Genomic DNA, 16,277 nt, shown 5'->3' on the forward strand with positions numbered 1-16,277 from the left:
TCTGTTATCAAAGACCATTCATCTTCCTTTCGAACTTTCTTCTGCCCTGCTCGGCTGCTGTTCTATAAATCATTTGCTTCTTCTACATTCGATTACGAGATCATCTTAACTTCTCCTGAATCTATCGTAAGTTGGTGTATACTGCCAGAAGGACGATTATAATTTGTCGCAGAGCATCGAACACGAGGGAGTGAAATTTGCCTCCCCTTTCTCTGATAAGCGTTAAGCTCGAAAGCTACACCTTATCCAACTGCAACTCGTGTTGAGAATGGATTGGGGGTGGGTAGGAGGCTTATCTGAGTGGGATAAGAAAGGAGATGAGAAAGTACCACTTCCAGCAGCATCATCATCCACTAAAAAGCTGCAATTGGTTTCGTTTGGATTACTTGTGTGCTTGCTCGCTGTATTGGCTCATTCTTCCGGTTTCTGGAGAGTATGTGGAGGCATCTTCAACCATACGGCAAGCATCCAAACGTTCATAATCTAGGAAGTTGCCTTTTTCACTTCCGGCTTGGCCCCCCGAAGAGCAACCAATAAGATTTACTACGCCCTGGCTCTACTATATCAAACCTCCCTAATCTGCGATAAGAGGCTTGTGAATCGCAGCTTTTCCCATCGGCTTTCCACCACTTCTTGTTGGCAACGATCTTCATTCATCTGTGCTGAAGACTTTCCCCGGGAGCGATGCGACTGCGATTTCACACGTACTGCTTTTGCCGATTTTCCGTGGCCGAGACCCCTCAAGAAATTTTCCCCGGGGCCGGTGTGTGACGAACTACTTGGGATGGGTAAAGCGAATAAGGACGATTTCCTTGAGAAATTCTTCCCTTACAATTTTGCCGCAATCCAAGGTTCTGAGAGTGTGAATGGCGCGAAGGAAGACGGACGTGTTCGACTTGTAACGACAACTTTGCAGCTTCCAGGCATCCTCGTCGTCGTCGTTCGGTTTGACGAGTCCCTGGCAGCACATTCCTTACATTGTTGAGGGTTGGGGGGCAAGAAAACTTGCCTTTGGGGAGCTTGTGGAATGAGAGAGACGTGAGAAAATTCATGATTTTCCCTCCTGGCCTCCCACACTCAAATCACTATGGCTACTGGTTGGCTTCCAATCATTCCAGGCATCCGATGCTATTTGGTGTGAATCTTCTACCTTCTTCTGTGTGTGTTTGTGATCGCAAGTTTGCGGAAATCCTTGGTAAGCGATATTTAATGGACTAGTACCTACTTTCCTCAAACTGCCACCGAGTTTTGCCGCCAGGATTGCTGAGAGCTTTTCAATCCCAACTCTGGAGTCAATTGCAATGGCAGTTGTCCTCGTCGTCGTCGTCGTCGCATCAAATCGATAACTTTACGCGATAGATGCGTTTCAGTCAGTATAATTGAATCAGCTGAGTGAGGTATTTCTGATTGATAATCTTCTATTGGAATCAGATGCGCTGGACTTTAATTGATTCTTAGCTGAGATTATATGGGACAAGTTTCAACGATTGATTATGATAATAATTATTTTGAAAAAATCAAACTCTTGAATAATTTTAGAACGACTCAACATAAATTTGAAAGTAATAGAGTTTTATTAAATCCTCTAACCTGAACTGAAACATATTTAAAATAATAATATGTATAAGATTCTACTTGGCTTTGAATTTCTATTCCACAGGAGAACAGCAGTTTTTGGTGCTGATTTAAAGTGTGAAACCAATCATTGATAATTGATGCGCTTTCAAACCTAAGCAAAAAAAACAGAAACTAGTTTTTAATCAATTCATAATCAAACAAGAATCCCGATTTTGCGTGGATGTTCTAGTTTCTGAAACTGACACAATGATTCAAAGAAATAAAATATCGGAGCTAAATTTTCCGAGCATATAAGAATCTATTCATCACGAAGCTTTCAGAAAGGGCTCATGCAAGTGCATTAACGCTTTTTCAGAGAAAACACGCTCTAAAGTTTTTTGTGGTGTTTTGATTTTGAAATTTTTTCTAAGGTGCCAGTTCCTTCCCACTAAAAAAGGTGTGTGATTTTGTGTGCATTATTATGGATATTTTGTAGTATATATCCTTTCATAGATGAAATATGTATTTGACATGTTCCCAGAAAATTGTTGTTTTAACAATTTAAACAACTTTCTCAAATATACCAAGTTTGTAAATCGCTCGTTTATTTTTTTAAAATGCTCGTAACTTCTATGATTTACATGCGTTTATTGATGGTGTCTTCAACAAAGTTGCTTAAAATAACAAGATCTACAACTTTTGTGAAGACCCAGTCTCTAAACTAATTATTTCAAGAATTTTTTTATTTTATCTCCCTTCAGGTGAAAAAATCACTTTTTTCTTTCGAGAATTTGATAGATCATCAAAAAAAATATTTAAATGTTGCGAAGACATAATTTGATCGCTTATTAAGTGCATTTACCCCTGTGTGCGATGTTTTAAATTTTTTTAAATGCTTGGTCGTCACTGCAAAAACAAAAATTATACCTTCCATCTTCTACGCATATCAATACGTACATACATTTTATTTAATTACTGAAATCAGCCAAAATTGGTCTCGCGATCCGTACATTGTTCACAAAATTTTTTCAGGACATTGAACACTGGGGAAAAAAGTGTATAATCCGCGTAGAAATTCAATATCTTCCCTCCTACATGACCCAAATCTATGAAAATATACTTTCCGTTATTGAAAATCGATAAGATATAGTTTCAGTTGTCGCACCAGCTTACGAACAGAGAAGTAGTACAATCCAGAAAAAAACATTTGGACTAGAAAATTTTGAAAAAAAAAATGCCCATCCTAAAAGACTTTCCGAGAAATCGAAAGCCTTCTTGTTGAGTGATTGAGCCACCGCACGCTTGGAAAAATAGAGTTATAGCTGATTTTACCCTCGAATCCTCAATTTTTTTCAAATAATTATATAAAAAGTAAGTTCTAACTGGAAAATTCTGGAGCAAATGAGACCTTTCAAGTGTAACTTTTTTCGAGGAATCGAATGAAGGCTGTGTGAGCCAATGCACGCAACGAAAAATGGAGTAAAGGTTGTATGTTTCCCTACATTTTTTTAATATTAAAAAAAATGTTCATAGTTCAAATTTTTAACCCATTTGAGACCAATCTTGTGTGATTTATTTTTGCAAAGAATCGAATGAAGCCTGTTTGAGCCACCACACGCCTCGAAAAATGGAGTAATGGCTTAACTAATTGAAAAACGAAGGGAAGTTGACGGTAAAAAAGCCATAAGCCATACTCTCATAATTTTATTTTATATCCTTTGCCAGGGGACTGAGATAAACGGAGAATCATCGTCAATGACCAAACAAATATTGCAGCCAATGATTGAATTTGTGGTAATTTGTTGCAATTTGTTAGGGAATTTGCTCAGAGAGAGTGAAAATGTGCTAATTGTTGCAATTTGTTAAGCAGTTGTGGAATTTTTAACATTACCATTCCAAATGCAAAGAATTCTCTCTCCACTGCAATCCCTTGTTCTTTGCAGTCGATTTGTTTCTGCACAGAATTTTTTTTGACTATTTCGTGTCATTGAAAATGCAACCTTTAAAATAAATCAACGTTAACAAAACCTTTAATTTTAAATTGTTTTCCTTGAAAGTTAACGAAGATTCATTTGTTATTACAGCAAATGTCCTGTAAAATAGTTATACGCTAAAAATTCAATGTTACGTAATTTGTTTTTCGACCTGTAAAATTACGGTAAATGTCCTGCTCCTTTTTGTTACAGGACATTTGCGTAATTTTTGCACGAAATAATTTTTGCTGGGTGTGTCAGATGCATGCCGCAATATTGTAGCGCAATAAAGGAAGTGTTGCAGATTGCTCGTCAATTAATATTCCTTCTGACCCCATAAAGCGTAGAACTTGCTTTTTAACTGCTAACTTCAGCACCTTTTTTTTTGTATTTCCAACATGTTTATCGGACGATATAATTTAGCCTCTCGCGTATTTTTCTCTTTTTGAATTCTAACAACAATCGAATGCTTCCATATTGGAGGTATTATTCCTAACGTTAGACTCGTATTTATAATATCTGTCAACTGACTAGTTAGTACCGGTAGAGAATCTTTTAAAACTTTCAAAGAAACGTCGATTTCGTCATATTCTTGAGAACTTATTGTTTCAAATGAACTGAAACTTCTATCAATACCAAGTGATCCACGAAGACGTTAGTACTTGCTGGAATACTGTCATGGATTTCCATGACACAATCCATGGAAAAGTCATTGAACTTCTCTGCAATTTCAAATTCATCCGTGATTTCAACCCCATCAAACGAAACTGAATTTTTTTCTCGCAGCATTTGGACTTACTTATCTTTTTATCTTTTTTCCATGGAAGTTTTCCATCATTTTGATTTTTTCCAGCTCATTTTGAATTGACCGATTTTTTGCCTGCTTTATTTGACGCGAGATTTCATTTTTTACCGATTTCTATTTTCGCCAACTTCTTTCGCATTTTTTTCGCAGAAATTATCTATAAATTTTATGAAGGATTAATCACCGTAATTTATATTTGTAGATGTAATTTATCGGCCTAGCGGTGAAAAGTGATGTCCTTTTAAGTAGGGACATCTAAAGATTATGAAGTTTTTTTTTTTTTAGATATAGGTGGATAGATGGTTAGATGAGAAAGATAGATGTTGAAAATGAGCGGGTAGAATTTATTTAGAAGCATATCATCACATATCAAATTTTTTTTCCTCACGGGCCTACTACTATGAAGCGGTAGATACAGATAGAGTTGCATCTACCACCACACATTAGTAGGCCAAGCGTGGCCCGCCCCACAAGGGAAAACTTGCAGTGCGGACGAACAATCATCTTTTTGTTCGTCCGCTCTGCAAGTTTTCCCTTGTGGGGCGGGTCACGCTTGGCCTACTAATGTGTGGTTGTAGATGCAACTCTATCTGTATCTACCGCTTCATAGTAGTAGGCCCGTGAGGAACAAAAATTTGATATGTGATGATATGCTTCTAAATAAATTCTACCCGCTCATTTTCAACATCTTTCTTTCTCATCTAACCATCTATCCACCTATATAAAAAAAAACTTCATAATCTTTAGATGTCCCTACTAAAAAGGACATCACTTTTCACCGCTAGACCGATAAATTACATCTACACTATCTATAAAGTTTGTCTCTTTGGATTTTTATTTGCTTAAGGCTATTGGAGTACCATTTAGTACTCAAACTTGTACGATTAAGTACCGGTTTTGTCGTAGTATTTTTTTGTAACACAAGTGCATTTACACTGTCTTTCAATGATGAGTCGAAACGTCTTAAAAACTCATTTGAGTCTGCGCTTCTCAAGGTTTGGTATCCCTGCGTCCAGACGAAATACGTCTACATTTTCGTTATATCGACTCAAATCCTTCACCATGTAATGGTTTCAGGAAACCGATTGGTTATGTCCAAATACAGTAAAAATATTTACTGAATCATGGTCCGATACGCAAAAATCTGGAATGATGACTGCTTCAGCTCTGTTTACATTAGTGAAAACAAGATCAATTCTAGTACTGCTGGTTACAGTTATTCGAGTGTTTTCTGTAACAATTTGTCGGAAATTGTATGCCTCCATAACATGTTTCAAGTCTCTGCATTCTGCTTTTTTATTGAAGTTGATAGTGACATCGCCACAAAAAATGTTATCGATTTCATCAACTACAACATCACGCAGCCATAGGTTCTCGAGAATATCCATAGAACGAGCGCCACTTGTGCAAGGTGAATGTTAAATTCCACCAACGATGAAACTTTTCTTGTCATCTCTTAATTTTAATGCCACAATCCAGTTCATGTCAAGATTAGCATTCATTAAAATATCTATATTACATAAGTTCTTCACAAAAATAGTAACTCTGCCAGTGTGCTTTTTTTTTTTTTTTATTCAATATAATATGTTTAAGGCCAATTTACTTATTACAAGTTTTTCTGAGCCGAGGGTCATATTTTTTACTAATACTAGGGAGGGGTTGGAAGGGATTTGGGGAGTGGATGGGAGATGGGAGGGTGAAGGAGTATTTGAGGGGATCACTTTCCTAGATAGGGTGTTGAGTTTATCATTTGTCTTATGAGTATGGATGGATTTCAAAATACTCGCGTATGTGCTGCTGTTGTTCATCTGCAGTATGATTTTTCGAGCTTCGGCGGTTGAGATATTTTTTTCTGTGCTAAGCTTAAGTGCTGCAGTTTCGGATGTCCAGATTGGGCATGTGCGACTTATCGGCGTGTGTCCTTCTTCATTGCAGTTACCACAGTAGGGATTCTTCTTGCATTGTTGACTATCATGACTAGGGGAGCTGCAACGGTTACAAGCTATAGGAGATGTACACTTGCTCTTCGGGTGACCATATTTGAGACACGTTCGGCATAATAAAGGCAACGGGTAATATGGACGAGTTCGAACTCGGAGAAGCCCAAAGTTGATAAATTCTAGAATTATCGTGCTACTGATCGTTAAGATTAGGGTATTAGTGCCTACAATTTCGTTGGATATCTTCTTCGTGATTCTTCTTACTTCAATTATGTTTTGAGATGCTAGCTCGGATAACAATGCGTCGTCTGCCATACCTTCGACCTCCGGACACGTGACAACGAATTTGCGCTGGTTCAATCTGGGGTGATGCTCGATCTTGACAGGGGTACCATCATCTAAATTCGTCAACTTGGCTAATTCTGTTCTTAAGTTTTTGTTGCGGATCTTTAGCACGTACCATCCTTGGTTTTTCTCGTAGAACGCACCTTTCACCTTTCCGTAACGTTCGACGGATCGACCAACGATGAAAGGATTTTTCGGGAGCACATGTCCATCAGCTGCTTTTAAAACCATATAAAACATACGCCCGTGTAGGTTCTGCAAATCCATCCATTCTGGTAACGTTCGATCGGGGTGGTCCCCCGGTGATGGACTCATCACAGCACTAAAACTTTTCACCACTAATCACAAAAGATTTTTTTTTGCCTTTGTCTTGCGAGAATGGAAAAAACATCCGATCTCACTCGAGGCTGAGGAGGAACTGCCAGTATGCTTCGAATGCGGAAAAAAATTAATCATTGTGTAGTCTTAAACATCAAATGCAAAACAATCTTTTTCTACAGTTAAATGAGTTTAAACTAAAACTAAAACGAAATGTTTGAGTTCATTTGTTGCAATGACAATTTCATCAAAATTATTCAATAAACAACATTCATTTTTTGCATTTTTAAATTTTCATTTGTATAATTCACACTTATAGCCCAAAGCCGAATGACAAATATCTAGCTTCTCAACGTCTGAATTTGCCATACGATTGAATCTAGCACAATTTATGCTCTTTCCGTACTGAGCCGTGCATTTCTTAGTTTCGCGAGTTACTGCACACTTAGCAGACAGGTGTGTTCTTTGCAGTGTTCAGCCTTATGTCCAAAATTCCAACATTTGTAACATCTTAAGACACTTGCTGCTTCAAAGATTCTACATCTTTCCCATCAACTTCAATGGTAGCCATCATTGGGGGTTATGTTTCCATTTTAAAATTTTCTCGATTTTCTCGGACAAATTCTTCTGTTTTTTTTAATTTATAAAATCCAGAACTATATAATTTTCATTTTTTTAAATCCAACTATTTCCAGCTAAGGCTCAGTAGGTTGTTTTATTTGAATATTGTATTTCTTACCCAAAACATTCTGAGCATGGCTCATAAAATCGAGTGCCTTTTAATTAGTCCAACATCTGACTAGAACCTCTCCTGTAGATTCAATGTAACGGAAAGTTCTTATTTTCTATTTATTCTATTTTAATTTACTTTAACGATAAGTGTGCCAGAAAATTTGCCAGAAAAAGAACTAAATTATGAGTTGGATTGAGTTATCCCAAAATAAAGAGCTGATAGAAAAATACCAATAACCTCGGAAAAAATGTGAAATGCTTTGCCTTATGAAATGCCTGTAGGCTTGATATGAAAGTTTTTGTTCGTTCTACTAGACTAGCTGAGTGATTTTATTTTTTTATAATTCTTTTAATTCAAATTAAAGGGTGATGCCGTCCAAGGAAGAAAAGCTACTCACACGCAAAGCTGGCAAAATCGCTAAAAGTTGCCAAATCAACCGTTACAAATGTAAAGACTGCTTCATTTAATATTGGAACACAAACAATTGCGTGTAGTTCAGTCATTTATTAACGAATTCATAATTTGTTTTTCATACAAATGTAGCATTTTCTTTACTCTTTCATAAAAAAAATTAAAAAAATTATTCATTGCTGTTTCGAAGAAATTCTCGTAGTTTTCCCGTAATACGGCACATTAGGCGGCGCACATCCTTTTCGTCCACCGTTTTGGCGATTTGATTCCACCAGTTCTTCATTTGAGTCATGTTCCTAACAAGTTTTCCCGTTGCCTTAAGCCTCCGCTTAGTGATTGCCCAGTATTTCTCTATCGGCCGGAACTGGGGGCAGTTTGGGGGGTTGAGGTCCTTCGGTATTACGCTGACCCCGTTCGTTGCGTACCATTCCATAACCGTTTTGCTGTAATGGCAGCTTGCGAGGTCCGGCCAAAACATTACTGGACGGTCGTGGGCACGAATCAACGGCAGAATCCGTTTCTGTAGGCACTCTTTTTTGTAGACTTCTGATGTCATTGTCTTGTCAGTGAGAAAGACTTTGGTTTTCTGTCCACAACTGCATATCCCCTGTCAAATCATGTACTTGCGGGCGAATTTATCCGCAAACACGAACTTAAGTTTTGCAGGTACATCCCCCCGAGCCGTCGCCAAATAAAATTTTTGACCTGGGATTTGCCCAAAGTCCGCCTTCACGTAGGTCTCATCGTCCATCAGAATACATCCGTCGAACTTGGTCAGCACTTGGTCGTACAGCTTTCGAGCACGGATTCTGGCCACATTGTTCTGCTTCAGCGTCCGATTTGGCTGTTTGCTGGCTCGGAATGACCTTATTTCTTCCCGGAGACGAATTCGTCGCACCGTACTGTGAGCGGCCTGGAACTTATTGGCCAAATCACGGTCTGAAAGATTGGGATTCCTCTTGACGGCCTTGATGACTTTCCCACGCAGTTTCCGGTCGACAGTTCCACTCCGACGCTTCGAATGCGGCTTCCGAGCCGTCGTCAATGTTTCCTTGTACTGCTTGATAACACGCCATACGAAATTTCTGGGCATTTTAAGCTGTTTAGCTAGCTTCGATGCTGACAACAATGGATTTTCAAGAAAACTGTGCACAATTTGATCTCTCCGTTCGGCTTCCATGGCGGTTGTTTACAAAATGCTATCGTTTGGTGTTATGACATAAATACATGGTGAAAGGTAATGAATTTCCCGACACGTGGATGAAAAAAGTTGTGTGAAAAAAATCCGTCCACTAGGAGCGCCACAATGAGCAAAAGAATTTGTTCCAATATTAAATGAAGCAGACTTTAATTAAAGTGTTTGGAGAACCTTTGTTGACAGCCAGGAAGTCTGGATCGGGGGAAATCGAAAGCCGGAAGCCGCTGAGACGACAAAGATAGTTGCCGGTAGTTTCAAGCGAAACCCTAACCTCTCTCTCCGAGATGCCGCAAATAAGCTGGGTGTATCGTCTACAACCGTGCATCGAACCAAAAAACGAGCCGGACTATCGGCTTACAAGAAGAGAGTGACTCTAAATCGCGATGATAAACAAAATACGACGGCCAAAGCGCGATCCGGAGGCGGTACACGACGATGCTGACGAAGTTTGACTGCGTGGTAATGGACGACGAAACCTACGTCAAAGCCGACTACAAGTAGCTTCCGGGACAGGAGTTTTATACGGCAAAAGGAAGGGGAAAGGTAGCAAATATTTTCAAGCACATGAAACTGACAAAGTTCGCGAAGAAATATCTGGTTTGGCAAGCCATCTGTACCTGTGGCTTGAAAAACAGCATTTTCATAGCTTCCGGGACTGTCAACCAACCAATTTACGTGAAAGAGTGTTTGAATAAACGTCTGCTGCCTTTCCTGAAGAAACACCGTTGTTCCGTACTGTTTTAGCCGGATTTGGCATCTTGCCATAACGGTTAAAAGGCCATGGAGTGGTACGCCGCCAACAACGTGCAGGTGGTTCCCAAGGACAAGAACCCTCCCAACACGCCAGAGCTCCGCCCAATTGAGAAATACTGGGCTATTGTCAAGCGGAACCTAAAGAAGACCAAAAACACTGCAAAATCTGATGGCAGAGGTTAAGCGTAAGGCCCGGCAATTCGGATTTGGAAAAGCAAAAGTCTAACTGAACATTTTTCCTGAATTTTATACTAATTGAACTTGAAAAAGAAATTTAATTTGATTTTTAAAATAAACGATTTCACCGATTTACACGCGTTTTCCCTTGACCAAATTTTGACCGTATCACCCTTTAATGCCTGAAGGGACTCTCTTCATTCGAAACATTACTTACCAAGAATATTCAATCGACGTTTACCTTCCTGCGTTCTAGAAAAGAAACAAATCACACCACCACCAGCGCAAAATCGTATTAGCAAATTGAGATTTTTTCTCATGCTTTCTTTTTTTCAATGTAACCACGCAGAATATCCATTAAAATAAATGATACGAAGTTTCTAAATATTCTGGTTTTAATAAATAAATATAACAACGTTTCGAATGATTACATATAGTTTAACTAAGATAAAAACGGAAAACACTTTAGCCCTTTTAGGATCTTATTCGTGAATCTTCCATTCAGAGTGTTCAGTCAGAGGAGAAAAAACCGTCTCAACAACCACCGACCATAAATTTCCCAAGTAGGCCATGGGTGTTGTGGCAGTTATTTTTTGCCTTGTCCTACACTCCGTTTCAAACCAAAAGTAGGGTTACACGACGAAAGAGATTTCGCACGATTCAATTATTTAGCGTTTCATTTGCGAGAATTCTCGCGCCGTGGCGTACCTTACAGTGAAAGTTAAGCACGGGTGGGACGAATTTGGCTGGCTGCTCCAAGCAGGCGCTTGCTGGCTGTCGATGATGGCACAAGAGGACGACGACGACAACGCCAACCGCGATGCCAGAAAAATCACGCACCTTCCCCAATTTTGTTTTTTTTGCTACCGTTGTTAGTGTTACTCGATTCGAGGAATTCTTGGTCGTTACTGCATGGTGGCTGGCGGACGACATAATGGTTTGAGCTTAATGAATAAAAAATGGCTTCTGATAAAAAAGGTGATGTAATGGAGTGAACGATTTGGTACGTGATTCCTTTTTTTTACTGCTGCCTGATGTAGGGGAGAACATACAGCACACGTTTCAAGATACTATCGAGGTTTGGAAGTTACATACAGTTTAAGGTTTTATAAAAACCAATTATGGCATTGTGTCTCTTGAAGGATTTTGAATTAAAAATTGTCGGTGTTTTCAAAACATCACTTATTTAAGTTTTTCAGTTTTTAATGTATTCGTTCATTCGAAGAATTTTGTTCATCCATTTTTTATATGAAATAATCATATAAAAAATGGATGAACAAAATTCTTCTTTCAAACCGATAACATTTGAAGTATATTCTGACATGAGGACTTCAACCCAAGGCGTTCCTCTAAACCTGTTGGTTAAAAATTCTTTGACCTTTGCCTGTTTCCACCACAACCCTCAACCTTTTTTCACGTGGTTATCCTTCCGGAATGGGTGCATGCCACCAAAAAACAGCTCACTGTTACGGCAAGAAAGCTCTCCCTCAATCTAACCTGCTTCTTGGCTAGGCCCAACCCAATGAGGAAGGCGGCGCTCGATGACGTTTGCATGCAACTTTTAAATAAATGTTCGAACCTTCCGCTGTAAAAGCCGCTGCAGGAGGATGAAGCAAATCAAACCATCCGTTCGTGGGTTCAAACCCTCTACATAACAAGTAATCCGAAGGGGTTGGCCAGTAGTCGAGGCTCGAAACTTCACACAATGTGACAGGTTAATTAGGCGAGCTGCTCCACCTTTTGTGCTTTGATGCCTCTACTTCAGCACAAGAAGGGAGGTTTCTGTGGTAGTTTCTTCTAGTCTTACTGGCAGGAAGGCTCTTTCTATTGAATATTTCTAGCCATTAACAACACAAGAGCTTCTCCAAGGGTGAGCCGCAACTAGGTTATGCCACAGAGAAGTTATGGTATGCAGTTCAAAAGTCGTTTTGAAACTAGCAGCTTAGATTTATGGAGATTATTACTTTCATCTTTATCATTAAAATATTTTTATCAGGATTTTCACATAAAAATTAACTGCTTTGCATCAGTGCTCGGATTTGGACTGCAGCATTTTACTGAGTCGATTTGGGGTCATTTTTGAATTTCTCGAACCCTGAGATCTAGAAAGTTTTGTTTTGGTTCAAAATTCAGAATTTTTACGTAACGTTTACATGAGTCAATTTTAAATTTTAGGTTTGTATTGAAAAATTGAAAATTTTGTATTAAAAAATCAATATCATTTGCGAGGTTTTTGAAAAAAAAAATGCACTTTTTCAAATTTTAATAACTCCTTAAAACTTTAAACCATATATTTAAAGGTTAAAGGTATCAGAATACATTCAAAAATAAAAACTATAATTAATAAAATAAATTTAAAAAAATTTTTTTAACCAAACTGGCAGCACTATGGCAAAATTACAAAAGCATTACAATAATGATATATTATATTAGTTCTGTTCATCGAACTTCGAGATAAGTGATGACAAGCGCGGTCCTATGGGAGGGAGAAGGGGGTGATCAGCCCCCCCCCTCCCCCCAAGCGAAAAAAACCTTTTAAAAATTACACAAAAACACTCAAACTTTATTAAAAAAAATTAACTTTTCCTAGTCGATATACCCTTAAATTAAGCAAAATTTCCCTCCGCAGGAATGTTCTTCAAACAAATTTTCAATAGAAACATCAGAAGTGTAGAACTTCTACTGATAGTGTAACTTTTTTATCTTTCTTTTTACATTGTAACTATCATGTAGATAATGTTCAACCAGTATAATTCTTTTTTGTTTGCAGAAAAATACACAGAAATTTTGTGTTATAACTAAGTTCTACGTATAACTTTATCGTTTAGAAAACAATTTTTGTCCAACAGTTGCCTAACTTTATGAGCTGAACTTAATATCAATACTCATTCGGTGTCAACCATTTTAAATATTTGTTGATTTTTTATTGTTTTTTTTTCAAGCTCCGCCTTAAGTCATGTTTTATACCTCTTCTTTTCTACCTAACATAGAATAATTGTTTGTTCAAAAAGAAAAACCGGAATCGTGGTAAGATTAAGACCTAATTTTTAATAGCTAATTAAGATCGAATAACACCTGAACCAAGGATCTCTGACGCAACCAAAGGGATAGTTTTTCGAAAAATATCTTCTTTTCCAGTATTCTTATGTATTTTTTAGCATTTCTTAGATGTAGTGTTTGGCAAATCATTGACAATCAGTAGCCATTAGCACGGATTATTAAATTAACATGTTTTAAACACTCTACGCAAAAAATTAGTTGAAATAATGTCCGTTTGAACAGCGTTAATAAAATTTGATTTTTGTTTTCTATTCCATAAAGTAACAAATTAAAATTAGACATGAAAAAAGCAAAAAAAAAATTCGTAAAAGTATATCAAACAGGCTTTCAATGGAAAAATTAAAAAAAAAATGTAAATGAAGGGATTTTTTTTCTTTTGATAATGTTTAAATGAATATCAATTCTTAATTTCCTGATACACTTGTAATTAAAATTTCTGATTTTTACAAAAAAAGCAGCTTAAAACATCATAATTTTTCTTGATAAATGAAAATTATCTAGGTAATTTTAATTAGGAAGATGCATAAATACGTTTTAACGTTCTTAGAATATTGATAAAATATAACAACAATAAAAAAGCACTCGAAGATAACGTAATTTCATAAAAATTTCAAAAAATCAAAAGCAAATACAGACAAAAGAAAACAAATGACAAAGCAATAATTATGATAAAAAAATAACAAACATTCTAAACATAAAAAAAAGTTCTAAATGTGCTCAAAACATGATAAAAAATAACAAAAAATTACTTAGAACTTTCCAAAAATGATGAAAAATTGAATTCATAATAATTTCTATGGTTTATTTTTATTCATAGGTAAGAAAAAAGTTTATGAAAAAACCGTTCAATTTTGGCAACACATAAATCTCGAGCGTGTTGCCAAAAACGAAAGGGGCCTGTACCTCAAATTTAGTTCAATGAGATTTGTTCTAGATTTGTGGTACCCTGCTTTCCACATCATTTTTATAAATGTACGTTTTTAAGCTAAACAGGTATTAATGTTTATTTTACTGGTCGATTTTTGAAAAAAAAATTATAATCACCTCCCCATCCCTCCAACAGCGAGCTTTAGAACCGCGGCATAGTGAATTGTAATTATTGAATGTTTGAAGCTTTGCGCATTATTTAATTGAAAAACAATCTTTTTATTTTGAAGAAAAAAAAACATAACCGTTTCCATAGAAATTGTTACCTTTAAACCATGGGTGGCCAACATTTTCAACAGGGGGGCAAATTTCAGAAATGAGACTGGCACGCGGGCCAAAAAAAATTATTCTGGAATATTCGAAATAAAACAAATAATAACAGTTTTTTTTAAACACTATAAAATTAAAAACTTTTCCTTTGGTCACATCAAGTTTAGATAAAGCTTGCCAGATTACCCGATTTTATCCGGGTTTTCCCGGATATTTAATATAAAAGTCCGGTTCGGTCGGTTGCCCTAATTTCAGTGAAAAATGCCTGGATTTTCTCTCCTTTTTTCCGAATCGAACAAAAAAAAATTGAATTGTATTTTTTTTATTTATGCCTCCAAAAAGAGATTTTTTAGCAAGTTTTATTAAACAAACCATGAAAGGTATTTTTCTTGAGTAGTTCCTGAGTATTGACCAAATTTGCCCGGATTTTTGGAAAACAATTTTGAAATCAGATGCCCGGACTGCCAGGTTTTTGGATAAAATAGTCCGGATTTGTCCGGCCTGGATATGTACTGAAAAAAATCGGGAAACCTTAGTATAGATTCATCTTAATATGTCATTTTTGTTACTTGCATATTTTTAGAAATTTTGCTCCATTTGAAAAATAGTGGAAATACTACGCAACACGAAATAAATAATCCCTCCCAACTTATGTTCAGGTAAATTTTTTCAAGGCAATGAAAACCTTCTTGGTTTATTCATCCCAAAAAAGTCAAATGGCGTGACATTAAGTCAATTTTATGGTTTTCAAATATTAAAAAAAAAATCAAGATTTCAAGTTCACTGTTCTTCTTACAAAAATTTGAATGGCGAATTTTAAAAACCGCGGAATGGAATTGTTGAAATAAAGTAACGTTCTCATGCTTTTGACATTTAAAAGAATACTTTTTCAACGAACTCGAGTTATATCATAAATAATATTGATTTTTCAAAGTACGGACCTCAACCTCAACTCAATCCAACTCTTTTAAAATTTTCTAGTATCTCGCTTTGACAAGTGTATTGGGAAAGCTTTCTTAAAACAGGACGAATACGAAATGGATTCTTTGGTAATCATAGAAATTTTTGTAGTTAAAAAATTTGGTAAAAAATTGTTCTTCTGAGAGATTTGTCAGTACCAAACCGGATCAAGTTGAATTCTACTACCCAATTGTAAATTCTGATTAGTTTTTCATTATTGATGTATTTGTACATCAATACAAAGCAAGATGCCAATTAAAAGATATTTGGAGTTGGTTAATTTTTCATAAAGCTTAGCTAATAATAACAAATTGGAAAAATTTTCACAGCAAGCTTTCGATATTTTACAATATTTGCAAAAGTTACTTAAGTTATAATATTGATATGATTCGGTGAATTTTTTTCGATTTTTAAATGATTTTGGTACGATCTTACTACCTTTCTGAGGCTATCCAAACTCCTCAATATAAAAACTAGAGTCCACTTGAATGCTTGAATTTTGATAATTTTAAAATTGTAATTTTAATTGCTTTTTTTTGTCAGTGACGGTATACTTTTTGGTAAAGTTAGGTATATAAGACCCTCAGAGCCAAAGTGCAAATTTGCAAAATTCATGCAAACGCAAAATTCATAATGCCAACGATTCTCGATAAGTTAAATTATATTAAGTAAAATTTTTAGATTTTTATAATTACATACATCCTCATACTTTTACGTTCGAAAGAAATTAACTAATATTCGGAAAATGTATGGAAAATGGCTAAAAACAACAATTTAAATGCATGTTTTCTCTTAATTAGTTTTTATACACTTTTAACCCTTTGGCTTATATCACTTCAAAAAGATTTTC

General features: G+C 36.4%; 1 protein-coding gene across 1 annotated transcript in view; it reads right to left on the minus strand.

The window, feature by feature from the left end:
- LOC129754039 (uncharacterized) overlaps positions 1 to 6,935 on the minus strand; it is an 8,175-nt gene extending 1,240 nt beyond the window's left edge. The window contains exon 1 of the mRNA XM_055749895.1: positions 6,119 to 6,935. Coding sequence (XP_055605870.1) covers positions 6,119 to 6,935 — 817 coding nt within the window. The remainder of the gene's footprint in view (positions 1 to 6,118) is intronic.
- Between the last annotated feature and the right edge of the window lie 9,342 nt (positions 6,936 to 16,277).

Source organism: Uranotaenia lowii, chromosome 3 (assembly GCF_029784155.1).
Source record: "Uranotaenia lowii strain MFRU-FL chromosome 3, ASM2978415v1, whole genome shotgun sequence".
In the NCBI taxonomy this organism is placed as follows: Eukaryota; Metazoa; Arthropoda; class Insecta; order Diptera; family Culicidae; genus Uranotaenia; species Uranotaenia lowii.